This window comes from Lepidochelys kempii, chromosome 1, assembly GCF_965140285.1.
Source record: "Lepidochelys kempii isolate rLepKem1 chromosome 1, rLepKem1.hap1, whole genome shotgun sequence".
Classification (NCBI taxonomy): Eukaryota; Metazoa; Chordata; order Testudines; family Cheloniidae; genus Lepidochelys; species Lepidochelys kempii.
In genome coordinates, this window is record NC_136380.1 from 264,395,810 (window position 1) to 264,422,927 (window position 27,118).

At 47.4% G+C, this 27,118-nt stretch overlaps 3 protein-coding genes across 3 annotated transcripts in view; 1 reads left to right on the forward strand and 2 right to left on the reverse strand.

The window, feature by feature from the left end:
• Positions 1 to 5,851: 5,851 nt before the first annotated feature.
• LOC144930204 (uncharacterized) lies at positions 5,852 to 7,472 on the reverse strand. The gene is made up of 2 exons (XM_078851562.1): positions 6,998 to 7,472; positions 5,852 to 6,410 (listed from the first exon to the last, which is right to left on the reverse strand). Exons 1-2 carry the CDS (start codon positions 7,401 to 7,403, stop codon positions 5,869 to 5,871), a joined length of 948 nt encoding a protein of 315 aa, XP_078707688.1. The 5' UTR covers positions 7,404 to 7,472; the 3' UTR covers positions 5,852 to 5,868.
• An 820-nt stretch (positions 7,473 to 8,292) lies between these two features.
• Positions 8,293 to 21,002, forward strand: GSG1 (germ cell associated 1). Its single transcript, XM_073337454.2, has 6 exons — positions 8,293 to 8,349; positions 10,113 to 10,431; positions 14,236 to 14,283; positions 17,149 to 17,301; positions 17,735 to 17,846; positions 20,677 to 21,002. The coding sequence occupies exons 1-6, from the start codon at positions 8,293 to 8,295 to the stop codon at positions 20,999 to 21,001; spliced, it is 1,014 nt and encodes a 337-aa protein (XP_073193555.2). The 3' UTR covers position 21,002.
• Positions 21,003 to 22,037: 1,035 nt separating this feature from the next.
• FAM234B (family with sequence similarity 234 member B) overlaps positions 22,038 to 27,118 on the reverse strand; it is a 28,493-nt gene continuing 23,412 nt past the window's right edge. Inside the window, exons 11-13 of the mRNA XM_073327322.2 lie at positions 26,674 to 26,791; positions 24,564 to 24,787; positions 22,038 to 24,205 (exon numbers count right to left, since the gene is read on the reverse strand). Of these exons, the coding sequence (XP_073183423.1) occupies positions 24,200 to 24,205; positions 24,564 to 24,787; positions 26,674 to 26,791 (348 nt within the window). The 3' untranslated portion in view covers positions 22,038 to 24,199. The remainder of the gene's footprint in view (positions 24,206 to 24,563; positions 24,788 to 26,673; positions 26,792 to 27,118) is intronic.

Genomic DNA, 27,118 nt, shown 5'->3' on the forward strand with positions numbered 1-27,118 from the left:
CAAAAAAGGGAGAGAAGATAGATATAAACTGGGATGTTGCTTCCCCGATACACGTGATACAAGTTCGAGCAGCAAGTGAGGCTTCCAGAGAAAAGAGTGAGGAAAAGTTGCCACCTGGTGGTAGGATAAATTCTGTTGCCATCAAAAACACTAAGGGCCAGATTTTTAAAGGTGTTTATGCAACTAAATCCACAATTCTGGACCTTAAGTCCAGTATTTTTAAACATGGGGACCTAAAGGTATACACCTAAAATCCATATCTAGACACATAAATTAGAACTCACTTCCACAATATAATTAAACATGTGCCCAACTTTAAGCACGTGAGTTGTTCCACGTACTATAATGGGACTGCTAACGTGCTAAAAGTTAGGTGCATGCTCCACAGTTGACTCAGGGATTGCAAGAGGATTTTCAGAGGGGCTGCCCACCTCTCAGACTCACCCTCTGAAAATCAGGCCACTTTTATTGAGGTCTGTAAATATGGATTTCAATGCCAAAATTTACATACTCCCATTTGAACGTTTTGACCTACAGAAAGAATTGCCTCTCTCGCTAGAAGAAGACTCCTAACCAATATTATATATGGGCTTCATTCTTTTCACTCAGACAGAGGAATCTGCATTCAGCACAACTCAACAATTAATATAAGGATCTGAGGACAGTGATTGTCCAAACATTTAGTACTGCTGCCAATTAACCTCAGAAAGAAATATATACATAAGAGTAGCCTGTGCAATAGCTAGGACTAACGTGATCTAAGGGCTATCAGTCCTCCTGCTTCAAGATATAAGTGATCAGGAGGAAATTATGCTATTGACCAGGTAGGGGCATTGTGTGGCATTTTCATTAATGTCAGTGTGGTACTTTGGAGACAGAAAGTACTATACAAGTGCCAAGTATTATTTTATATCTACCTCTCAAGCATCTAGCAATGGGATTTATAAGAACCAGGATCCCTGACTAGATAGACCATTGCTTTATTTGGTATGACAAGAGGCAGGAGAGTAGACTAGCTACATACACAATCCATTCGGATAACCCCGAACAACACTGGGAGACTCGCCCACTCTGTACAAGGTCTCCTCCTGACCCCAGATAGGCAGGCGTGCATGGGATGCCTTATGGGCACTTTTCTGTAATGAAGTTCTAACTTAAAACAAATGCCTTGCACCATAGTGAGAGCTCCCCTATGCCCTTTAGTGGCTGTTTGACATATTCATCCAGTTATTTCTTTTTAATTAGAATTTGAAGAGGTTGTGAGAGGTGCCGGATTGATGTCCCTTGGAGTCTCAAATCTTCCATCCTCAGAACGGGTGCAGAGCACCAGCTTTTCCCTTCCCCTGCTCTTTCCTTTTCACATGCCTCAGTTCTGCCGAGGAGAATACTACTCAAAGGATCAAGGGAACTCAGCCTCCATAGCCCATTCAGTCCCTCGCCACTCTGTTGTGATTGCCAACAATGGGACCAGCTAGTACCAATGGTGGTTGTAGTTTTTTGGGCTGCTAGGCATTAGGCTGAGAAACTCTGACTCATTTTGTACGGGCTACCAAACATCCATCAAATGGGAGTAATTGGAGGCTCCTCTGTATTATATTGAAACTTTTTCCTCAGTGAATGCAGATCACTCTTTGCGCTTAATCCCAGCCTGCAACACCAATTTCTTCCCGTATAATCTCCCGGAACAGCTGTGCCATGATTGCATTGTGGATTATAAAACAGCTCAAAACAGCTGCTGGCTGGAAGGGAGAGCATTTAATAATCACAGGGTATTGGGGGGCTGGGTGGAGATGAAGGAGAAAGAGCTTTAGAAGCAGTTTGTTTTCTTGAAAGATCTAGCTGGTAGATGCAGGAGAGAGCAAGGCAAAGAGTGAGTCCTACAGCCGTGCCATCCACAAACTAAACAACAGCACGTAAAAGACCCACCAGCAAGGTAACTTCTACTCTCCTTTATTTCAGAAGGTTAGCAGCAGAGGCTTTCCAGATGCCAGAAGCTGTCTGACAGGTTACCACTGTCTGAGGCAGTAAGTGCTTGGCCTTCGTAGAAGGAAACTTTTCCGGGTGTGTTTGTCTAAGGAAGTTATTCAGGTTGCCTTCTTATTTTCCTAACCAATGTCCTCCTCTCTCTCAGCTCTTCTACATCCTCCTGGCACCACCATTTTCTGCCCCTTCTTCTTCCCTTTGCCCCAATCCTAAGGTATTTAGAAAATTATGCAGATTCTAAGATGCTGAGACAAATACAGCTGGACAGAATTTTTTTCTCATGGAAAATTTAGATGAAAATAAAAAAAATTGTTTTTGACAAAAAAATTAATAATAATGATTGATTCTAAATCCCTTTTTAGCAAGTGCCAACAGAATAATTCTGACCAAAAAAAAAAATGCTGAAAAATGGAAAACTTGGTTTTCAGTGGAAAATTTTCAGTTTTCAGGTTTTCTGCTTCAGATGAAAAGCTGGATATTTTTGAGGAAAGCAAACACTTTCTACAAAAAGAAAAGGAGTACTTGTGGCACCTTAGAGACTAATCAATTTATTTGAGCATAAGCTTTCATGAGCTACAGCTCACTTCATCGGATGCATACTGTGGAAAGTGTAGAAGATCTTTTATACACACAAAGCATGAAAAAATATCTCCCCCCACCCCACTCTCCTGCTGGCAATAGCTTATCTAAAGTGATCACTCTCCTTACAATGTGAATGATAATCAAGTTGGGCCATTTCCAGCCCAAATCCAGGTTTTCTCACCCCCCCCTCCCAACACACAAACACAAACAAACCCACTCTCCTGCTGGTAATTACCTCTAAGGTATGCCAGTTAGTCTTTAAGGTGCCACAAGTACTCCTTTTCTTTTTGCGAATACAGACTAACACGGCTGTTATTCTGAAACTTTCTACAAAGAATCTGTTTTCTTGACAATCTTATCTTCACCAGAAAAAAAGTGTTATTGGACATTTTTTCCCTCAGCCCTGGCCACAAACCCTTAACTAATACTGTGCAGGTGACAATCATCGGCTTCCTGGACACTGGTAAGGCAAACATGCCTTCAGATTAGAGACTGAATGAGTAACTCTGTAGTTGCGGCAACACCCTTCCCAGGGTCATTAAACAGGGAGGTTGCTGAGGGTATGTCTACACTACGAAATTAGGTCGAATTTATAGAAGTCGGTTTTTTAGAAATCGGTTTTATATATTCGAGTGTGTGTGTCCCCACAGAAAATGCTCTAAGTGCATTAAGTGCATTAACTCGGCGGAGCGCTTCCACAGTACCGAGGCAAGCGTCGACTTCCAGAGCGTTGCACTGTGGGTAGCTATCCCACAGTTCCCGCAGTCTCCGCTGCCCATTGGAATTCTGGGTTGATATCCCAATGCCTGATGGGGCTAAAACATTGTCGCGGGTGGTTCTGGGTACATATCGTCAGGCCCCCGTTCCCTCCCTCCCCCCGTGAAAGCAAGGGCAGACAATCATTTCGCGCCTTTTTTCCTGAGTTACCTGTGCAGATGCCATATCACGGCAAGCATGGAGCCCGCTCAGGTAACCGTCACCCTATGTCTCCTGGGTGCTGGCAGACGCGGTACGGCATTGCTACACAGTAGCAGCAACCCCTTGCCTTGTGGCAGCAGACGGTACAGTACGACTGGTAGCCGTCATCGTCATGTCTGAGGTGCACCTGGTCGCCTCTGTGAGGTCGATCAGGAGCGCCTGGGCAGACATGGGCGCAGGGACTAAATTTGGAGTGACTTGAGCAGGTCATTCTCTTTAGTCCTGCAGTCAGTCCTATTGAACCATCTTATGGTGAGCGGGCAGGCGATACGGACTGCTAGCAGTCGTACTGTACCATCTTCTGCCGAGCAGCCATGAGATGTGGATGGCATGCAGTCCTTCTGCACCGTCTGCTGCCAGCCAAAGATGTAAAAGATAGATGGAGTGGATCAAAACAAGAAATAGACCAGATTTGTTTTGTACTCATTTGCTTCCCCTCCTCCCCTGTCTAGGGGACTCATTCTTCTAGATCACACTGCAGTCACTTACAGAGAAGGTGCAGCGAGGTAAATCTAGCCATGTATCAATCAGAGGCCAGGCTAACCTTCTTGTTCCAATAACAACGATAACTTAGGTGCACCATTTCTTATTGGAACCCTCCGTGCAGTCCTGCCTGAAATACTCCTTGATGTACAGGCACACCCTTTGTTGATTTTAGCTCCCTGAAGCCAACCCTGTAAGCCATATCGTCAGTCGCCCCTCCCTCCGTCAGAGCAACGGCAGACAATCGTTCCGCACCTTTTTTCTGTGCGGACGCCATACCAAGGCAAGCATGGAGGCCGCTGAGCTCATTTTGGCAATTAGGAGCACATTAACCACCACACGCATTATCCAGCAGTATATGCAGCACCAGAACATGGCAACGCGATACCGGGCAAGGAGGCGACGTCAGCGCGGTCCCGTGAGTGATCAGGACATGGACACAGATTTCTCTGAAAGCATGGGCCCTGACAATGCATGCATCATGGTGCTAATGGGGCAGGTTCATGCTGTGGAACGCCAATTCTGGGCTCGGGAAACAAGCACAGACTGGTGGGACCGCATAGTGTTGCAGGTCTGGGACGATTCCCAGTGGCTGCGAAACTTTCGCATGCGTAAGGGCACTTTCATGGAACTTTGTGACTTGCTTTCCCCTGCTCTGAAGCGCATGAATACCAGGATGAGAGCAGCCCTCACAGTTGAGAAGCGAGTGGCGATAGCCCTGTGGAAGCTTGCAACGCCAGACAGCTACCGGTCAGTTGGGAATCAGTTTGGAGTGGGCAAATCTACTGTTGGGGCTGCTGTTATGCAAGTAGCTCACGCAATCAAAGATCTGCTGATATCAAGGGTAGTGACCCTGGGAAATGTGCAGGTCATAGTGGATGGCTTTGCTGCAATGGGATTCCCTAACTGTGGTGGGGCCATAGATGGAACCCATATCCCTATCTTGGCACCGGAGCACCAAGCTGCCGAGTACATAAACCTCAAGGGGTACTTTCCAATAGTGCTGCAAGCTCTGGTGGATCACAAGGGGACGTTTCACCAACATCAACGTGGGATGGCCGGGAAAGGTGCATGATGCTCGCATCTTCAGGAACTCTGGTCTGTTTCAAAAGCTGCAGGAAGGGACTTTATTCCCAGACCAGAAAATAACTGTTGGGGATGTTGACATGCCTATATGTATCCTTGGGGACCCAGCCTACCCCTTAATGCCATGGCTCATGAAGCCGTACACAGGCAGCCTGGACAGTAGTCAGGAGCTGTTCAACTACAGGCTGAGCAAGTGCAGAATGGTGGTAGAATGTGCATTTGGACGTTTAAAGGCGCGCTGGCGCAGTTTACTGACTCGCTTAGACCTCAGCGAAACCAATATTCTCACTGTTATTACTGCTTGCTGTGTGCTCCACAATATCTGTGAGAGTAAGGGGGAGACGTTTATGGCGGGGTGGGAGGCTGAGGCAAATCGTCTAGCTGCTGGTTACGCGCAGCCAGACACCAGGACGGTTAGAAGAGCACAGGAGGGCGCGGTACGCATCAGAGAAGCTTTGAAAACCAGTTTCATGACTGGCCAGGCTACGGTGTGAAAGTTCTGTTTGTTTCTCCTTGATGAAACCCCCCGCCCCTTGGTTCACTCTACTTCCCTGTAAGCTAACCACCCTCCTCTCCTCCCTTTAATCACCGCTTGCAGAGGCAATAAAGTCATTGCTGCTTCACAGTCATGCATTCGTTATTCATTCATCACACAAATAGGGAGATGACTACCAAGGTAGCCCAGGAGGGGTGGTGGAGGAGGGAAGGAAAATGCCACAGAGCACTTTAAGCACAGCACTTTAAAAGTTTACAACTTTAAAATTTATTGAATGACAGCCTTCTTTTTTTTGGGCAATCCTCTGTGGTGGAGTGGCTGGTTGGCCGGAGGCCCCCCCACCGCGTTCTTGGGCGTCTGGGTGTGGAGGCTATGGAACTTGGGGAGGAGGGCGGTTGGTTACAGAGGGGCAGCAGTGGCAGTCTGTGCTCCAGCTGCCTTTGCTGCAGCTCAACCATACACTGGAGCATACTGGTTTGGTCCTGCAGCAGCCTCAGCATTGAATCCTGCCTCCTCTCATCACGCTGCCGCCACATTTGAGCTTCAGCCCTGTCTTCAGCCCGCCACTTACTCTCTTCAGCCCGCCACTTACTCTCTTCAGCCCTCCACCTCTCCTCCCGGTCATTTTGTGCTTTTCTGCACTCTGACATTATTTGCCTCCACGCATTCGTCTGTACTCTGTCAGTGTGGGAGGACAGCATGAGCTCGGAGAACATTTCATCGCGAGTGCGTTTTTTTTTCTTTCTAAGCTTCACTAGCCTCTGGGAAGGAGAAGATCCTGTGATCATTGAAACACATGCAGCTGGTGGAGAAAAAAAAAGGGACAGCGGTATTTAAAAAGACACATTTTATAAAACAGTCGCTACACTCTTTCAGGGTAAACCTTGCTGTTAACATTACATACATAGCACATGTGCATTCGTTACAAGGTCGCATTTTGCCTCCTCCCATCGCGTGACTACCCCCTCAACCTTCCCCCCTCCCTGTGGCTAACAGCGGGGAACATTTCTGTTTAGCCACAGGCAAACAGCCCAGCAGGAACGGGCACCTCTGAGTGTCCCTGAAGAAAAGCACTCTATTTCAACCAGGTGACGATGAATTATATCTCACTCTCCTGAGGATAACACAGAGAGATAAAGAACGGATTTTGGTTGAATGCCAGCAAACATACACTGCAATGCTTTGTTCTACAGTGATTCCCGAGTACGTGTTACTGGCCTGGAGTGGTAAAGTGTCCTACCATGAAGGACGAAATAAGGCTGCCCTCCCCAGAAACCTTTTGCAAAGGCTTTAGGACTACATCTAGGAGAACCGCAAATGCCAGGGCAAAGTAATCCTTTCACATGCTTGCTTTTAAACCATGTATAGCATTTTAAAAGGTACACTCACCAGAGGTCCCTTCTCCGCCTGCTGGGTCCAGGAGGCAGCCTTGGGTGGGTTCGGGGGGTACTGGCTCCAGGTCTAGGGTGAGAAACAGTTCCTGGCTGTCGGGAAAACCAGTTTCTCCGCTTGCTTGCTGTGAGCTATCTACAACCTCCTCCTCCTCATCATCTTCTTCGTCCCCAAAACCTGCTTCCGTATTGCCTCCATCTCCATTGAAGGAGTCAAACAACACGGCTGGGGTAGTGGTGGCTGAACCCCCTAAAATGGCATGCAGCTCATCATAGAAGCGGCATGTTTTGGGCTCTGACCCAGAGCGGCTGTTCGCCTCTCTGGTTTTCTGGTAGGCTTGCCTCAGCTCCTTCAGTTTCACGCGGCACTGCTTCGGGTCCCTGTTATGGCCTCTGTCCTTCATGCCCTGGGAGATTTTGACAAAGGTTTTGGCATTTCGAAAACTGGAACAGAGTTCTGATAGCACGGATTCCTCTCCCCAAACAGCGATCAGATCCCGTACCTCCCGTTCAGTCCATGCTGGAGCTCTTTTGCAATTCTGGGACTCCATCATGGTCACCTGTGCTGATGAGCTCTGCATGGTCACCTGCAGCTTGCCACGCTGGCCAAACAGGAAATGAGATTCAAAAGTTTGCGGTTCTTTTCCTGTCTACCTGGCCAGTGCATCTGAGTTGAGAGTGCTGTCCAGAGCGGTCAGAATGGAGCACTCTGGGATAGCTCCCGGAGGCCAATACCATCGAATTGTGTCCACAGTACCCCAAATTCGAGCCGGGAACGTCGATTTAAGCGCTAATCCACTTGTCAGGGGTGGAGTAAGGAAATCGATTTTAAGAGCCCTTTAAGTCGAAATAAAGGGCTTCACTGTGTGGACGGGTGCAGGTTTAAATCGATTTAACGCTGCTAAATTCGACCTAAAGTCCTAGTGTAGACCAGGGCTGAGTAATTGTCCATGGAGTGGCTCACAGGAGGAAACAGAATCCTGAGCAATAAACTTTGAAGGGAGAGGGAAGGGCATTCTCAGTGGTTGGGTAGTTTCTTACCTTTGCTCAGTTCATTCTGCTTGGGCACATTTGTGCCTCTGGCAGTGTTTTGAGGCTATGTCTACACTTACGGCGGCATACAGAGTACGGACTTTGCACCCCTCCTACCACAGGTATACACAGCAGTGTAGATGGTGACGCACTGCTTAGGTGAGTAAAGACACGCCAGAACCATAGGGTATGTACTCCACACAGTCGCTCTCTGCCCAGGCAGTGCCTCCCATGTCTACATCGTAGTGTCCTGCTGCCACAATGCAGCCCTTCCTCACCACAGGGAAAAACTCTGGCTCTGGGGAAAGGCTCTGGCAGGTGAGAGGCCCCTTGCTGCTGAAGCCTTCCCCTGCTGCCCCAATCCCGCCAGGGTCCTTCACTGCCTTGTGTAGCTACATGCTGCAGTGTGGATGCAGCCTGATTTTCACTGCAGCCTGCAGCCATACATGCTCTGCATGCTGCCATCAGTGTAGACAAGGCCTTCTGTGTGATGCAAGGTTAGTCAATCCTACTCCCACGCAAGAGGGAAAGTTGCTCCATCTCAGGCACTGTCCTTCACTGATCAGACTTAATGAGCCTTCTGGTTAGCAGCGCAGGGGTTGTGGCCTCCTTGGACCGTGTCCTTGTAAGTTATCACGAGTAAAGCCACATTCCATCTCTCAGTATTATTTATTTTTGGTGTTTCCCAAACATTGAAAAGGGGGTGGTCCCTGCTTTGGGGAGCTCGCAGTGTAAAGGCAGACAGACAAGCAGACAGAGGTTAGGGGAAAGGAAACAGCAGGAGGCAAGTCATATACTATCACCTCTACCCACGGTGAGCAGCACAGCTGAAATAGGTCTTTAGGAGAATCTTAAATATGGAAAGGTAGGAGCCATGCCAATGAACTCAGCGAGGTTGTACCATGCGTCGGGGGTGCCCCATGGAAGAAGGCACATGAGAAACCGGCAGCTGGACAGATAACATTGAAATACTCTATGGAGTGTTTTGCTGGGAGACCTCAAGAGAAAACCGCAGCATTCTGGGGGGAAGTGGTGTGGGTTATTCAGCGGGGGTGCTCTTCCCTCAGAGTGAGAAGTTGCCCAGTGCCCTGACATACTAAGGTGCTGTTGGAGTTGCTGGCTTTCAAATGAATTGTAACATAGAGGCTTTTATTGTCATTTAAGATCTTCACTACACTATTGCCATCCCAGTGCCCCACTCAAATTCTGATTTAAGGGCTGGTAGCTTCCAGTGTGGGAAGTGCTGCCTAGTAGGGAGTTAGGCTGGGGAGTCAGGATTCCTAGGTTCTCTTCCTGAGTCTCTGATCCGGCGTGTGACCTTGGTTAATTCATGTAATCTTTCTCTGCCTCAGTTTCCCTATCTGCAAAATGACTACATGCATGTTTACCTCTCACAATGTTGGGCTAAATTAATTAAATTAACTAAATTAATTAGCCATTATCTGAAAAAAATAATGCTTTGCAGCCCTCCAATAAAATGTGTCCGGGCATTGCAAATGTGCATTGTCCTGGGGTACAATTGCTTCCTGACCAAAGCTTCCTGCCCAAAGCTGATGCGTGGTGTTCCTGGGAGCTGTTTAACTGCTGCGGCATGCCACCTACCTCATAGGTGCTTGCATTTCATGGCCCTGATCGGTTCATCAGTTTTGTGCACACAGCTGTCACTGAAGAGAGAAACTCCACTCACTCTGTCACAGAAGGAGTATTCCCTGGAGTCTATTCTCCAGTCCCTTTGTCCAGTCCAATTTTAAATGGCTGAAGCAACCACTTCCCTCGAGTGACTATTTCCACAGTCGAAGGGGTCATGCTGTCAGGAAATGGTTTCTCATTCCTGAGTGAGGGAATAAGATGCCCTGAGGATGGCAGAATGTCCTGTTTCTCCTCCCTGCCCTGACACACACACACTTACACATTTTGGTGGGATATGACATAGGCCCAGCTCCTCAAAGGCATTTAGGTTCTGACTGCCAGTGAAATCAGTGGAAGTGAGGAGCCTACACACTGGTGAGGGTCTGGGCCATTGTGCGTGGGAAGGGAGATGCATGGCTGGTATGTGAGTCTTTCATGTTTGTTTGTTGCAGATGGAACTGCTGAAGATCCTGCCCTGGCATCGTGCTGTCTTGGCAGTTGTCCTGAATCTGCTGGCTCTCAGCCTCTCTACCACAGCCTTGCTTGGCAGCTACTGGTGTGTTGGGACCCAGAAGGTGCCCAAGCCTTTATGTGGCAAGGGCAAAGCCACCGAATGCATCGGTGTGCACGTGTCCAGTGACGGAGGTGCTAGCAATTCTTCATCCCAGGATGCAGTGCACTACAGCTGGGAGACCGGGGACGACCGCTTTGCCTTCCGATACTTCCACACTGGCATGTGGCTTTCCTGTGAGGAGAACATGGAAGGGCCAGGTAGCATCTCCATCAAGGCAGCCTCAGCCTCATTCTTATTACAGCAAAATGCCTTTAGTATCAATGATAGGTGCCAGGCTGACAACACTAGGGAAAGGTACCTTCTCCATATCCACAGAATGGGTATAGCTGGGGCAGTGGCAGTGTCTGCCTCCCACCCATACCCACAAACCACACCACCATACTTCATCCCTCGGTGAGGGGAATGATGCGGGGGGAGTTGAATGGGCCTTGGAGACAAGATGAGACTGTTAACAAAAAGGCACCTTGGCACTATTTGTGGTAGGCGGTGGTTTTGTAATGTTCACATCTGTCCCAGCATGAACTGGAGTAGCCTCCCTCCCCCAGTTCATGTCACGTTCAGTAGGGGACGGAGCCTATGTGGCGAGAGACAAGGTGATGGCTTTATGCAGGGCTGACCACTGTTGTTGTTTTCATTGCAAGTACCATAACAGGAGGTGTTTTTCTTAAAGGCCCAGGCCCTGGAGTCCTGTGAATAAGAGAGAATTTCAACTGTCATTTAAAACACCCCCACCACCAAAGTTTCTCTCCCTCAGAGTTGTGGAGAAAAGCTTGCAAACCTGAACCCCAAAGGTGCAAAAGAGGGAGTATAAACAGGAGGGTTATCTTTAGAAGCTCATGGTTTGTGGGGGAGGTGGAGGGGGACACAGTCATGCTTTTTGAATGCTTGGCATTGGCAATATGCTTCATGGCATCTTTGTGCCAACCAAATTCTGCCTGTGCTGGGGGGCTGGTGTGGCCCCCAGTGAAATTTAGGCTAGTGGTCCTGGTCTAATTTATGGCAACCTTACCCAGGCTGCCTGTGGACTGCTCCGCAGCCCAGAGCCCTTTAAACATGCCTCCCATCACCCTGACTTGCTCCTGAAGGCTGCTGTGTTATACCTTGCGTTTGCTTTTGTTTTGTTGCATAGTTTTGTTTTTTCCTTTTTGGTGAGTCTTTGTAAGTGTTATGCAAATAAAATTCTTTTCTGCTTCAAAAAAAAAAAAATTACTCTCCTGTAGCCATCTGGCCCGACCCTGTCACACTATGTTCACAGTAATATTTATTTTTCCTTACTCAGCCAGCCAGTGCAGTAGCTTGACTCATAGTTGTATCACTATCTGCAAACTTTATTTCTTTACTGCTTGTCATTAAAGTCTTAGTATTTCACAGAAAAAAAAAATCACCCTGACTTGCTCACCCCCACCCTGCCTCAACTCCTGTGCTGCGGCTTTGGTCAGCCCCAAGTCAAACCTGCTCTGCGGGAATTCTCCCCAAGCCAATCTTTATGGCCTGGCATATCCGGGTCAGAGCTAGCCCCAAAGGCAGCAACAGCTAGGTTGAAATTAATAATACAGAAATGAAAGGTGTTTTAGCCCATCCCCATTCCTCTGTGCCAGCCAGCATTCCCCCTTCCTCAAAGGCACTCACAATGGAACTTATCAGTTAAAGAAGGCATTCTGTGCACTATTTCTCCTTCTGTGATCCGCTGGGATCAGCGCTTAAAAACAGAGAGGTCACAAATTAAAAGCAGAACAACAATATTTAAAAAAGCTTCAGTCACTCTCAGGTCTTGCTGAGAGGACTGGTTTGTTCTGGGCATTGTCAGGAATGGTTCAGAACAGGGTGCACTTAGGTGGGAATGCTTAAAGCTGTGATTAATTTCCATGGCAATACCAGGGATGAGTTGGGAATGAGACTCCATCATTCGACTGAGTTCAAAGGGTTTTCAGAGCTTTCACAGGCCTCTTGGCAGTACTGGAATAAGAGTGAGGCATGAAGGGGAGGAGATCTGATAGATTTGGATTTTACTAATGCATTTGGTACAATTTTTCATGAAATCAGACTCTCAAAATTAATTCAGACTGGCTTGAATATAGCCCCTGTTATGATTGAAGGACCAGAAACAAAGGATTATCATCAGCTGCAAAGTATTGAGTTAGGGGAAGGTGTCTCGTGAGGCCACTGCACAGCTCAGCATTACGGCCAGTGTTGTTAATAACTTCATTAAAGTCTAGATGAGGTAGTGAACAGTGAGTTAATGAAATCTGCAGGTGGTACTGTGCTGGAAGGAATTTTGAACACCGAGAGGAAAGATATAATATAAAGGGCTTACAGAGATTAGAATTGTAGACAGAAAATAACAAGATGAGATTCAGCTGGAGAAAAAAGGCAAGCTAATATATATGGGGAAAATTATCCGCTCAGGGGTGATTCAGTGGGAAAGAGAACTCTGGCAAGCAGTTATGCTAAGAGGTTTTAGGGGTTATAATGGATGTGCGGATTAGACAAAACTTTGCACTGGGATATGGCAGCCAAAGCAATTTTGGATTGTATATGCCTAAGGGTGAGGAAGTAATAGTGATTCTGTATTGAGGGGAGAGTCAGAGTTTCCTTTGGAGAAGGGGTGTCCTGTTCTTAAGAAAAAGTACATCCTTCATCGGGAAGGAGCTGTGAGCTACTTTCTGCAGGACAAGTGGCAAGTGAAAATTCCATGTCCTAAGTGGGAGCTGACTCCTCTGGTGCCTGTTATATGAGCTCCTTAGCAGAGGCTGGAATCAACCTGCTGAATGCAGCCTAGAGTATAGCTGGCATGAGGGCCCTGGTGGAGTTAAGCCTCCTTCATAGGTGCAGCAGAGACTAGATACAACTCTGGATATTTTTAAAATCTTGGCCAATTAATGAGAACATAATACATTCTACAGACAAGTCAATGCTCATCTTTCTGCCATTGTCAAGAAGCAATGGCTGAGCTTAGTTTGGTGCCTAGGGTATTCTGGCCTGTGTGTGTTGGGTGGATTGGATGGCAGTTGATAACTGGCCTGGAGCAATGTCTCTGACTCACATCAGAAAATTATATATGAAAATGATAATGGAGTTTCTAGTCTATATATGACAGGTTTCAGAGTAGTAGCCATGTTAGTCTGTATTCGCAAAAAGAAAAGGAGGACTTCTGGCACCTTAGAGACTAACCAATTTATTTGAGCATAAGCTTTCGTGAGCTACAGATGCATCCGATGAAGTGAGCTGTAGCTCACGAAAGCTTTTGCTCAAATAAATTGGTTAGTCTCTAAGGTGCCACAAGTCCTCCTAGGCTATATATGGAAAGTGGATGGGGTAGATTAGAGTTCCATGTCTCTGAGTGAAAAAAGGTAGATGGCCTGTCTATGGAGATTAGGATATATATTGTGGTTTTCTCAGCACAGCTGGAGTGGGACAAGAAGCACCTCTCTGGTTTGTTCATGGAGCGTAAGAGGAAAAGAGTTGGTGTGTTTGGCAAATAACAGGCAGGCAAATGGAGCATGGGCCACGTGATGAGTTTGAGGGTTTGTAGCCGATACTGGAAAATCATGAAATAGAAGAAAGTTTATGATCTCTGAGCTGAAGCTGGGAGGGGTGAAGTTATAGAGTTCAAGCAGCTTGTGGAACTTCTATGACAGCAAAGGAACGTTTCCTCTCATCATAGCTTTCTTTTAGGGTTTCGAATTTATAGCTATTTACTTATACTCAACTGTACTTAATTTTTTTTGAATGTACACTAGCTTTCTCATAAGAGCCCCATCTGAACTAGACAGACCACTGTCCTTCCTTCCCCACTTTTCTGCACTGGACTCCTAAACCAGATCAACGCAACCATCTCTTTGGTCAGAAAGACAGCAGACTCTAGGAGACCTTAAGATAGGTAGAGCCTGCAAGCTTGAGAAATCAAAGAGGCAACTAAGGTGGAATTTTTTCCCCTCCATCCTCCCCTACTATCTTTTGAGAATCCATATAATCTGAGCTTGATTGTGTTTGCATTTCAGATGAGAAATGTCGTAGCTTCATTGAGCTTTCACCCCCCGCAGAGAGAGGTAAGAATGAGTCTTTTCTTTTTCTCACTAGCATTGCCCAATGCACCGTCTAGAGAGTGGGGAACTTCTGCAGGCTGAGAGGGTGCTGTAGGTACCTAAAGGGTTGGGTAAAATCCTGGCCTATTGAAGTCAAAGTACTGAAGATTTCACCCCAAATGTCTACCCAAAAAGCTAGAAATCTAAACCTTCCTCACATAATTTCTGGTACTTCCTGCTGTCAGCCCAACTGGAAATGTGGCAAAGACAGCCTCTTTTGCTGTGTTTCAACATGTCTAATCCTGGTCATAACCTAGAATGCACACAGGCAATCGGTGTACATGATAAATAGTAACAGAGCTGTACCATCGACTCGACATATGATCTTGGGCAAGTCACTTCTGTCAAAAATTTGAAACATGGCCACAATTTTGGGTGCTTTAATTTTTGGGTCCCAACCTGAGACACTCGAGTTCTGAATTTCAGTCATTCTGAGCATCCACTACTCCAGCTGAATAGGAGCAGTGGGTGATCAGAACATCTATAAATTGGACCCTAAGGGTGAAATCCTACTCTCACTGAAGCCAATGGCAAAACTTCCATTGACTTCAAGGCCACTATTTCGGGGTACCCACTTTTGAAAATGTTGGTCCTACTTTCTCTTTAAAATCGTGATAATAATGCATACCCCACCTTTGTAATGCACCTTGAAATCTACGGAAGAGAAACGGAATATGTGAGCAAAGAATTCTTAGTATTAACAAGCTACTTTCCCAGATGCATGCAAGAGGCCTACTTTCATTCTTAGTTTGAGTCAGAAATCTCTACTGTAGGTGTCAAAATATAAAACACATAGACAGGGCCTGTGGCCAGATTTCCATGGGCTGCTGTGCAGGGCCGAGTTTGCTGTGGGTTAGGATCTGTGCAAGGGAGGGGAGTTTTGTGTTTTGTTGTAGAGGGATTGAGTTCTGGTGGCAGTCAGGGAGACAGTAAATTGCTGTTTTGTTTTATCCTGTTACATTAATAAATATATACATCTACCCTGGTCTCCTTGGGAATAACAAATCTGTATTTTTACTGATGGCACTTGTTAATTAAAAACTGACCTGTAGTCACAACGGGAGCTATTTCTACTGGGTAATTTAAATGTTTGTGCTTTGCCTATCCCCACCCAACTTTGCATGGATACATTATTCAAGCACAAGGTCATCTTCCTAGTCTTTCAGTATTAATTAGTTTTAACAGAGTAGTGTGTGTTATCCATGATCCACTACTAGGCTCAATCCTTCCTCACAATAGGATTCTCTACCACTGTAAAGGAACAGGCAGAAAGCTTGTTGTATTTAAATTACAGTCATTAATTATTCTAACAGGTAGAACTACAGGCTAAGTCAACTCTACAACAGATGGACCAAAACCAAGAGTGGGAATTACTTGTGAACTTACAGAATGGAAAATGATATCCAGAAACAATTATGCAAGAACTTAGTATAACTAGATGCTTCCTGCTCCTTATCAAAACCTGAACTGCAGAATAGGGAGACGAGTCTCCCAGCTCACCTTGAACTTCTCCTGCATTGGGTCTATATGGCTTATTTGGAAACAACCCAGTGATCACTTTTCCTTCACTGGAGTAGTAGCAGGGAGGAGCTGGACAACTGGAGTCTTCAGCCCTCCTTAGCTCGAGGCTTACAAGGCAGCTCAGGCTTTCCCCATACAATCACTTTCCACCAGCTCCAGGGAGTTGGCACTCACGTTCTTGGCTCAAAGCCAGACTCCTGATGCATAAGAGCTCAGCTTCTGTGCTCAAAGGCAGTCCTGTTCGAGCCTTGTTATTTAGCCAAGGCTGAAAAGAAGCTTCTGGAACTGGCATTCCTGGTCTCCCAGGTGACACTGTGATGTCACCTGTCATCTAAGATTCCAAACTCCATCACAGTCCAAACTAAGGCTTTTGCTAATTGCACAGGGGATGAAACAGAGCTCCCAAATGTTTGATTTTCAAATGGTCTTGTACAGATCCTAATTAGTATCCATAATATTTTATATAATTGGAGTAGCTTAGAACATCCTGTAGGAGAGCAGAATAATGTCTATAGAAGTTAGGAGATACACTGTACGCTACACTATTTAATACAATATCCACATCTGTTATTATATAGTACAATATAAAATTAGAGATGGGGTGCCAAATCTTGGCTGCATTCCATCCCCTTTTCACTTCAGAAAAACAACTGATCCTCCCCATCTGGAAATGGGTGAAGGGGGAAGGGGACTCCTTGGGTGGCATAAGGTCATGCCAGAGGTGGGTATGTTGGGAGGAGGAGGGAGTGTAGCTGACATTCACCGGCCTCTGGCTAATTTGAGCTATGGGTCAGTCCTAAAGCCACCTTCCCCCTCCCTTGCAGTGAAAGGTACAGCTCAATTTCAGGGCTAGGGTGTCTATTAGTAGTAATGGTGGTTAGAGCAGGGGACTGGGAGACAGTCGATCCCAGTACAGAGATGTTACAGGACCCCTGTGTATAAGATCATCTCCTACTTTTCTGAGCTCTACTCAACTGCCCTAGATGTACCTGTGTAGAGGATCCACACAAGACCTATGCATATAATTTAAACCCTAATTTGAAGGCTTAAGTGGTATATACGTCCTCTTCAGGCCATCTGCACAGGGGTGAATGTCATCCCTGCAGAATGGCCACATTCTTTTTAGCCAGTGTTTGGCTATTCACTCCACATTGCTCAGCGGGATGTGGGGTATGTCTGGAGTCTTCTCTCTCTCCCCAGTTATGGTGGGGATCCTTTGGGGGGTCAGGGTCGGGAGGGCTGTGGCAGATCATGACCCCATTTTGTGCTGACTCAGAGAGGTCTCTTCTTTCCTCTGGTTTGTGGCAGGAATCCTGTGGCTGTCGTTGGGGTCAGAGATGGTCTACATCAGCTTGCTGCTCATTAGTTTCATCCTGCTGCTGGTAGAAATGCTGTACTCTGGGAATCCAGTCTGCGGGCTGAAGCTCAACGCCTTCGCTGCTGTCTCCTCTGTGCTGTCTGGTTGGTGCTCCACTGCAGACACGGGGTCATGAAAGCATTCTGGGGTGGCAGCACAAGTGGCTCAGGGCAGGGAGTGAAACTCATCAAGGAAAGGATTCAAGAAATCCTTTAGGGAAGAAAGTGCAGCCAAGACCTCACACATTCATTAGCCTCAGAGTGACAATGGGGGGCAAAAGGGGAAAGGGGCAATGGAGAGAATGTGAGAGTGAGAGGGAAGGAAATGGGCAGCGTTGAGGAGAATAATGAGGAATTAGAGGAGAGACAATGACACAGGGTGGGCGAACAGGGCCCAAGGGTGGAGATTACTTAGCTGCTGAACCTGCTGAGTGGAAGGATGGATTTGGTTCTAAGCCTTAGTTCCTAGACAGAAGAACAAATCAGCTGGCCCTGGCCTCCACTGTGACAATTGTGCCTTCCTGTCCTCTTGCTTTAGGCCTGCTGGGGATGGTGGCTCACATGATGTACTCACAAGTCTTCCAAGCAACTGTCAATCTGGGGCCAGAGGACTGGAGACCGCACTCGTGGGACTATGGCTGGGCTTTCTAGTACGTGAACTGTGAGGCTCTCCACATCCTTATGGCTGTAGGCTTCAGTCACACTCCACCTCTCCAGAACTCCTCTACTTAGCCCCCTTGCCCTTGAAGACAGCTCCAATATGGCTTCCCCAGTGCTGCTTCTCTGTCATCCTTAGGTGTTTACCTCAACCCTTGTCTCACACGGGTTAATGTAATAGATCTGGGATGGAGGAGAACCAGCTAGGTCACATCTGTCCACTCCCCTGACTCAGTGCAGGATTGCTCCCTGAAACATATATTCCCCAGAGTTTTTTGTCCAGTCCAATTTTAAATGAACCAGGATATGGAGCTTCCACCCCTTACCTTGAGAAATTATCCTACAGTTTAATAGACCTCCCTATTTCAGAAGCTCAGTCATGCCTCTGCTGCTGCTGAGCATGCTGCTGTGGCTACACAGCTATTTATACTCATGCTAGCTCAATGAGAGTTCGTGTGAGTATGTGTACACGAGCAGGGGAAATCACACCCCTCGTTCATAGTGCACACGTAGCCTAAACGCCAACTTCTCCAGCAGCACAGTGCCCCCTGACAGCATACTAGGGCACTGGCTTAGTACTGAGTCAGAGGGGCAAGCATCACCAAATTAAGTTCCCGATGTTCCCTGCTTAGTCCATGTAAATACCAACCAGGCCCAATCCTGCTGAGCTTGTGCAATCTGACGACCACCTAGAGCTGCGGGCTAGAGTAAGTGCCCTGACCTTCACTACCAGCCATTTCTCTAGAATTGGATTCATCCATCCTCTCCATTTCATCATGGTTTGCTCATAAAACTGACACATTCCCGCATTTGAATATAAACAGGGGCAAGCTTAGGGCTCAGCCTCCCATCACATCCCATATGGCCCATCTGAACCCATCAATGTGAATGGTTTAGGTGTTGTTTTGCATCTTGTCTATAAACTCGTGCCTAGAAACTACAGGGCCTGGCGCTCTGTTGAAATGATTCACCAGAATCCCTCCTTTCCTGTGGTTTCACAATCTGTCTCCATTGCCACCTTCTACATGGGCCTCCTGTTGCTTGCATCAGTCAGTATAACACTTTTTCTGTAATTATGAGTCTGCAGTCCTGACCATAGTCACCTTAATGCTAAATACAGCATACTTCTCCATATACAGCATCATAACGGCTCTACAAAGTTCCATCACCACTTATGCACAGTGCAAGATCCTCCTCATAAATGTAGTGAACATGCATTAAGGAAGCTGGTACTGGTGCATCCAAGATACTGAGCACAGTGTCTACTGCTCACTGTTGTCCCTATACAGTCATAAGTCACAGGAACATTGTCTCTTCCACAGGATAACAGGAGCCACCTATTTAAGAGGGAAATAGGCATAGTGCTAGAGAACATGCATATAGTGGCGATAATGGTGTTTTGAGGGTATGGCTCAAGGAGGTGTTGGGAAACTCTGGGATTGAGGGACACAACCGGAACACAAAACCTTTCAGACTTGATCAGAACACTGGTGCATTACATTTGGGATCCTTCTTCTAGCAGTGGCTAATACCTAGTGCTTTGGAGGAACACAGAACTCCAATAAAAGCGTCTGGCCAACGGTGCTATCTTGCAGGGCTAGGAGGGAAGCAGGAAGGTTCTTTCCTGACCCAGACAGTGATCAGTTTATAGCTTGAAGCATGAGATTAGATTAGCAGAACTACATTATTGGCCATAAAATGATCCAGACCTTATTAAATCTAGTTGCAATGTTTGGCTTTGGAACCTCTGGCTGCATTGTATTCCACTGACTGTCTGGTTATTGTGTGAAGTATTTTTTGCATTGGTTTTAAGTTTACTTGCCATTAACTTCAAATCAATTTCAGGTCAAAGTATGGGACAGTATAAAAAAGATGGCCTGATCAGTTTTCCCTGTGCCCTTCTCAATCTCTTCTCTGAGAAGTCCCTCACTTCTGCCACTCTAAATAATCTTATTTACATATTTCATCTCTGCAAGCCTAGCTGCCCTGATGTGGAGCTTCTTAGTCTCAGCTCTGTTTCAAAATAATGTGATCAAAACTGAACACAAATGATTAACATTGTTCTGTCCAGTTTTCCAAAATGCCATTTTAACTGCAGTTGCATGCTGGGCAGTATCCTCAGTGATCTATGATGAGTCCTGAGTATTTATTCCTTGGAAAATCCTGCAGTTTCAAACCTAGATACACATAAAAAGTTTATTTTTAGGGTTTGTTTTCCATGTATGTAATATTGGCTTACTTGAATGTGAAAGGTTATTTTCTTTCTGTAATGATCCTATGAAAAGACCATATCAAAAGCTATTTGAAAACAAGACAAAACAAAGTATCCAACAGGTGCCACAGAGCATGGTTAATGTAACTGAAGACCGCAAAATGAACAAGATACTCAGGATCTCCCTGGCTGGCCTGTTACTCTAAGGGGTCTGCCTCGGGATCATGCTTTCCAGGTGCAGATTTTCCAGCGTCCTCCTGTCATTTTCTCTCGCTGCATCCACTTTTTTCCTTACGGCATTTTCCCCCACCTCTTTCTTTACTGTATGTTATGGATGTAGCAACATTTTACTCCATTGTTTGGGGGAAGGGAAGGGTAACGGAGGCAGGATAAAGCTCAAGGGCTAGAATGGTTTGGGTCTGGGCTACAGCTCTCGTCTATTTAGTTGATGTCCATCTCCAGTTAGTGGCCTCTGCCTGGTGTTCCAGAAGAAGGCCATTAGCTCCTTGCAATGCATCTGGTTCATTTCTTGACGCCATCATACTTCTCCGACAGTGGAAGACTTTATTAAGGTCCTCATTGCATGTGCTGTTCTCCTTCCCCTCTTATAGCATGGCCTGGGCCTCCTTCACCTGCTGCATGGCCTCTGCTGTTACCACTCTCAACACTTACACCAAGACCGTGCTGGAGTTCAAGCGTAACCATATCAAAGGCTACGACGGGAGCATCAAGGACCAGCCACAGCACCACCAGTGCTTCATGCAGCAGCAGCACCACAGGGAGCAGATGAGCAGCTACTACCAGCAGAGAGACAAGCCCCTCCGCTCCGTCTCAGAGGGGGTCGACTTTTACTCCGAGCTGCAGCAGAAGGTGCTACAGCAGGAACCTGAGTTAGACGAGGTCTTGGGACAGTCCGTGGGGGAAGACCACTGTTAGGGAGTGGGGAGCAGGCTGTTTGGGAAGCGGTAGGGAGATTGAGATCTGAACCAAATACTAGTATCAATGTTAACAAGTTCCCTAGGGTTCTGGTTCCTTTCTTTAACGCTTCCGGGGGGCTGGGAGGAGGGGAAGGCATGTGGTCACCGCTATCGATGTCTCTGGGCAGCACTGCAGGGACACTCACAGTGACATTGTGGCTTGTCCTACTAGAGCTGGTCTGCTCTCTTGAGGGCAATGGTACCATGTGAGTTGGGAATGGTAAACGCACAGGCCCTTTCCACTGGAAACTGTTATGCCACCTGTATCCTGAGGCTCCCGTGCTGCCACAGGGGTGCTATGGGAGCCATTCCAATGCCAACAGTACCACAAAAATGGAAAGGGTACACCCAGGGGGACAGTACCAGTTGTCAGCAATTATAATGGTGAGAGTCTGGAACTTTCCTTTTGATCATGGCATTTTGACCTCCATGTTAATAAACCCCTAAGGCTTTGGGCTATGTATGCCCAGCTCTATTTGCCACACAACTTGAAATGGGTCCCATTTTTCAAAACACCCAGTGCGCTGCAGAATGTCACGTCTGGCCCTTTTGAGTTAAACTGGCTCCAGACCCTCCCCCAGAACAGCCAGAGAAATCGCTTCAAACCAGGAGTTTCCCACTGGAACAGGGATAGAAAGAGGGTCTCATTCTGCACTTGCCTTCCAGTCACCTCTTCCCTCCTCCACCCACCAATCCCCCTTTTAAAGCACCCATCACCTCTGGCCAAGTCCTGTCTGCTCCCGTGCCCTCTGAGGCGCCCTTCTACACACTGTGCACCCAACCTCCTTCTCTTTGGGGCTCCCGTCTATGCTCCTTGCTCCATTCTTTCCCTCTTCAGGACGCCTGTCCGTTTCGTTCCCACACAATCCCCTCAGAGGTGCAGTGGTGAGGTCCTGCTCGCTCTTCACTCCCCAAATGCCCTTGAGGGAGCCCTGCCCGTAACAAAAAGCAGTCTCCCTTCCAGGCTAAGGAAAACAACGGTCACACACAAAGGGGATATTGTACATGATATTTATTTGTTTCACTGCAGTTCACAGTTCCCAACAATATACAGACAGAGTCTTTATTCACAGTGGGAACGCATGGGAGAAATTCACAGTATGGGGGAGCTAGCATCACTGGACGTTGACTATCACGCCTAGGAGTTTAAGGAAGCACCTCAGGGGAATTACTCCTTCGGGTAGTGACCCACCAGCCTTTCCCAGCAAGATGGGGGGGGGGGGGGAGGAGGAAGCACATCCCTGTTCCTAACTTGCCTACTGGTCCTTACATTCAGCCACTACCAGCCAGCCCGATTTACAAACCAACCAACACATATAAACACCACACCCAGCTAGAAGAGAACAGAGGCCGGGCAGGCGCCAGGACCAGAGCTCCTTGTTACAGTTGTGCTAATATTTACAAAGCTATTTACACACAAATACCATTAAACATATACAGACTGTTCAAAGGCTCTGGCATTAATAAGGAGAGGCCCAAGGCCCAGCCTCGGGGTTGCAGCTACCCCTGAAGAGACTGCACAGAAGCATTTCACTGGAAAGAGAGCAAGAGAAACAAGCAGTGGGGAGCTGGGCCAAGAGCCCAGGGTACAGAGCCAACCACACCCATAGCTCATGTGCCCTTTTAAAAGGAGGTGCCAAACTGTGCCCTCTCCTCAGCACTAAGAAAAGAAGAACTGGAGGAAAACAAAGGGGACATACTAGCTGGAGGAGAGAAAAATGTACCAAGCAGCAGCCAATTGGCCACTTTACAGCTACAGTTGCTTGGCTCTGCCAAATGTAAAGGGCCAGCCTGAGAGAGGCATGCTGGGAAACCAGTTCCTATAAGAGGGCACCCTGCAGCGGGGAAAGTTAGTTAGGGGCCAGACATCACCAAGGAGGCATTGTCCCTATGTCACAGGAGGCTTTACGGACACACTCCAGAATTGGAGCACAGGCCATCGCACACCCCGAGACACAGAGATTACATTTCATAGAATTAAAATATACTGGGGACAGATCTGGCTTTTGCACTGCGAGGAAGGTTGGGGGGAAAGTGATAATATAAAGCCCATCTTAATCCTCTCCTGATTCTGGGGCAGCTGGGAGTAGCACAGGTCCCCACTGTTAAGTCAGAGCAGCCTTCTGGCTATTCTAACTTATGCTACCTGGTGATGGCCATAAAGGACCAAAACTGCAGCTTGGGATCAGTTCAGAAAAGGGTCTCCTGGCTCTACCCCCTGCCTCCAGCCCCTCCTCCTATGCAAGAAGCAAGAGGGTTCAGAAAAGCCTTTACACCATCTGAGGAACCACTTCACACTGCTGAGATATTCCTGGGGCCACATATCCAGGCTAGAGTCTGCCAGAGGCACGGCACAAAGTGGTTGCACTCCCCTGTTCCTAAGGATCTGGCCCACTTCAGTTAACAAATTTGCTTTGGGATCCAAATGGTGTGATGTTCTTGTGAATATTGGGCATGTTTCTACGGAGCTCTGGGCCCGCAAACAAAGCAAGGGGAAAGGGCGACCTAGGAATGGGGAGCCGCTCCACCAACTACTTCAACCTGGTTGGGCGGGACAATTGGAGTGGGGACGTGGAACCTTTCTCCTCTGGAGCACATGTTCCCAACCTGCCAAGGGCACAGAGGGCTGGACGGTTCAGGAGACTGGGAACTGGACATGGAAAAGTGGAGTGGCCTGGTGACTGTAAAATAAAGAGGTAGGACAGCTGGTGGAGCCTCCGTGACCAGCCCTGCCACATATGAGCCAGGCAGAGGCTCCACTACAAAAATAAAGAGATTAGAGCAGAATGGCAGGAAATGCTGGATGGATACAAATGGGAGCTTCCTGGAACCAGTTCATAAATTAAACATACAAAAATATACGTGTATCTATTCAGAGCTCTACCGCTCTGCCTTCTCATTTCCATGTTACCCGGAAGGAAGCATGCAGGCAGGGTGTGGGGGGGAAGGGGTCACACACAGTTGCTCCCAGTGGTGGCATCTGGCAATGGCAAACCCGGCCCTGCCATTCCACAGCAAGCGGGGGGTGGGGACAGAGAGAGTGCTCAGTCCCCACTCCCTGGGCACAGCGGACGTCCTGAGGAATCGCCGAGCAGCTCCCCGTGCCCCACCCAGACCACACGTCTACCTGGCTATTGAAACTTGATGGGCCAACATGCTAGAACTGGAGAAAGAGAGAAAAGTCATCAGCCAGGCAGAGAAACGGGCTCATGGCCAGGACTCTACTAGCCCCAAGTCCAGGCAGGGGACCCCTGCCTTCCCCATGTTCCCCACTGACCTTCGTCCCCTCCCCAGCTACCATCCCCTGTCCTTGTCCTGCTCCCAAGACTCCTCCAGTCCAACTGTCACGTCCTAACTTCCAAAGCATCTGCAGGCCCTGACAATCCACTCAATTTACGCTCGAAGGGATGGCATCCTGCAAATGCCAGCGCAGAAAGATCCCGACCCTTGCCCATGAGGGGAGGGGCACTGCCCAGTCTGACCCCTGTGACTTAGCAAAGATTCCCTCTGAGTTGTCTCACCTTGTGAGGAAAATCAATAAATTTCAGCCTGGAGAGGAATCTCCTCACTTCCCCACGGCTGATTTTTGGGGTGGTCTCCATCAGCGGCACCATTCGGCTCTGAGTGAGCATGGCCCACCGCAGGCTCAGCTTACTGACCAACAGCAGGCCCGGCTGGTTTTCGGAGGTAGGGCTCGTTGTCACGGTGATGTAAAACGCATCTTTTTGGAGATCGTTAATTCCAACTGATTGATAAGAAAGGGAGAGAAAATACTGGTGAACACTGAGAAAATTACACCCTTCAGGCAAAAGCTTATAGTCTTCACTCAGCCAAGATTCCCACTGACTTCAGTGTGAGTCATGTCTGGGTGAGGGTCTGTTTACACCGCAGTCAGAGATGTGACTGCAGCATATGTAGACACACCCGAGCTAGCTTTGATCTAATTGGCTCCACTAACAACAGCAGTGGTAGCACAGGCTAGCCGCTTGAGTCCATACTCAGGGCCCCAAACCGGGCTGTTTAGCTTGTGCTGCCATAGTTGCATTGCTATGGTGCTGGAGCTAGCTGGATCAGAGCTAGCTCGGGTATGTCTACATGTGCTGCAGTCACACCTCTGACGGCAGCGTAGACAGACCCTGTGTAGGGACTGTGGATCTTTAGTCACATATAAATTTGGATCATTCTGTTCAAAAATCTCGAAGGTGGAAATCTGCAGTGGAAATAAATTGCAATGCAGATCAGAATAGGAAGTTTGAAACTCGACTGGCATTTGAGAGTCTCATGCTGGCAGCTACACATACTTGCATAAAGTAATACATTCTGAGGAGCCTCTCATTCCCAAATCTTAAGGCGCCTTACAAACATTAATCCTCTGTACTCCTGTAAGTAGGCATTTGAGAGAGACATGGTGAGGTGATATCTTTTATTGTACCAGCTTCTGCTGGTGAGAGAGACAAACTTTCAAGCTTACACGGAGCTCTTCTGCAGGTCAGTAGGCATTTTATTCATTTTACAGACAGGGAAATGGGCACCAAGGCAGGGAGGGTAACAGACTTGTCCAAAGCCCCATAATGAATAGAATAATCTGAACAAAACCCAGGAACAACCATCTCCAATTCCCTGCTCTAACAACAAATTTACACTTACTTTCAAGGTGGCCATTTATTTCAACAGTGCTATGAATATTAAAACCATTATGCCCCAGCAGATTTGTTTGTGGCATATCTAGCATTGGGCCCCAGCTCCTGGCACACTAGATTCAATGCCAGTTCATCTAATCCCGTATCTTGCCTCCTGCCACACCAGCCAGGCCACTATTGGTGCAACTGGTCTGGTATGCTCCCTTGGGTGTCCAGCTGATGCTCTTAGGAGGTAGTTTAAACTCCCACATTCCACTTCCCTGATTGTGTAATTTTGTATGGAGGCAAATCCAGGTTTAACCATCCAAGGAAAAACGAATATTTAAACAAAGTATTTAATTTCAATCACCTCTTCAAATGAATGAGGAGGAAGCAGAGCAGGTTCTTCCACATAACGCGAGGTGACCAGATGTCCCGATTTTATAGAGAAAGTCCCAATTTTGGGGGCTTTTTCTTATATAGGCACCTATTACCTCCCACCCCCGTCTCGATTTTTCACACTTGCTGTCTGGTCACCCTGCATAGTGCAGAATAGGTGACTTTCTCGGGCACACCACTGGGGCAGCAAGACGATTGGATCTGATTCCTCTTGAAGTGAAATAAATACTGAAGAACTCCACTGAAATCAATGGATCTACTCCAAAGAAAAACCAATGTGAGACCAGAATCAGGCCCTTAGTGTTTATCATATGTTGAGTGATTTGGTGAGTTTTCTACTTGCCAACCTATAGACCTGGTGTTGGGCAAGAGAGTAGGAGTGGGAGTTGAACCTTGGTGGCGGTTTTCACTGCTTTTCTGTAGCTGGCCTATACTTGGTGGACACCAAGGGTCCTGCTTAACCTGAAGCACAGCAAAACCTCATACCATGTCACAGCCAACTTTTCCTTCAGAACAGGGAAGGGTTTTTAACATCCATTTGGCTTTCTTCAAGCTTTCCTTTGTTTCCCTTTGAGACAAGACTAAGCAGCACCCCATGCCCTTGTATACTTACTGGCTGAAGCAGTCACTGTGTCTGTTACATTGGTGAGGTCCAAAAGGATGGTAGGAAAGGTAGGGTGCAGAAGGTAGAGGTGGTGTAGCCCTGGATGCTTGTTTCTTGGGCCAGGCTCCTATTTGAAAGAAAGGCAGAAAAGGGATGGCTACATCTTCCACAACAACCCCTGCTTTGGAAGAAGCCTCCATTTGCTGAGAACCCCCATCTTACACTGACTGGCATGAGCTACAGTAATCATTCTTGATTTGCTGCTATGAAAAGCTCGGTTCTTCTCCAGGATGGACTCTCCTGCTCCAGAGGGAACCATTCACACACGAGGTCTCTCCCACAATGCTTTATCTCAGCTAGTCTCCCTTTTGATTGCACAGCTCTTCCACAGCAGCTGTCCCCAAAGCTCTTTCTCAGTATGAAAAGGAGCCCCTGGAGGATGTCTAGAAAAACG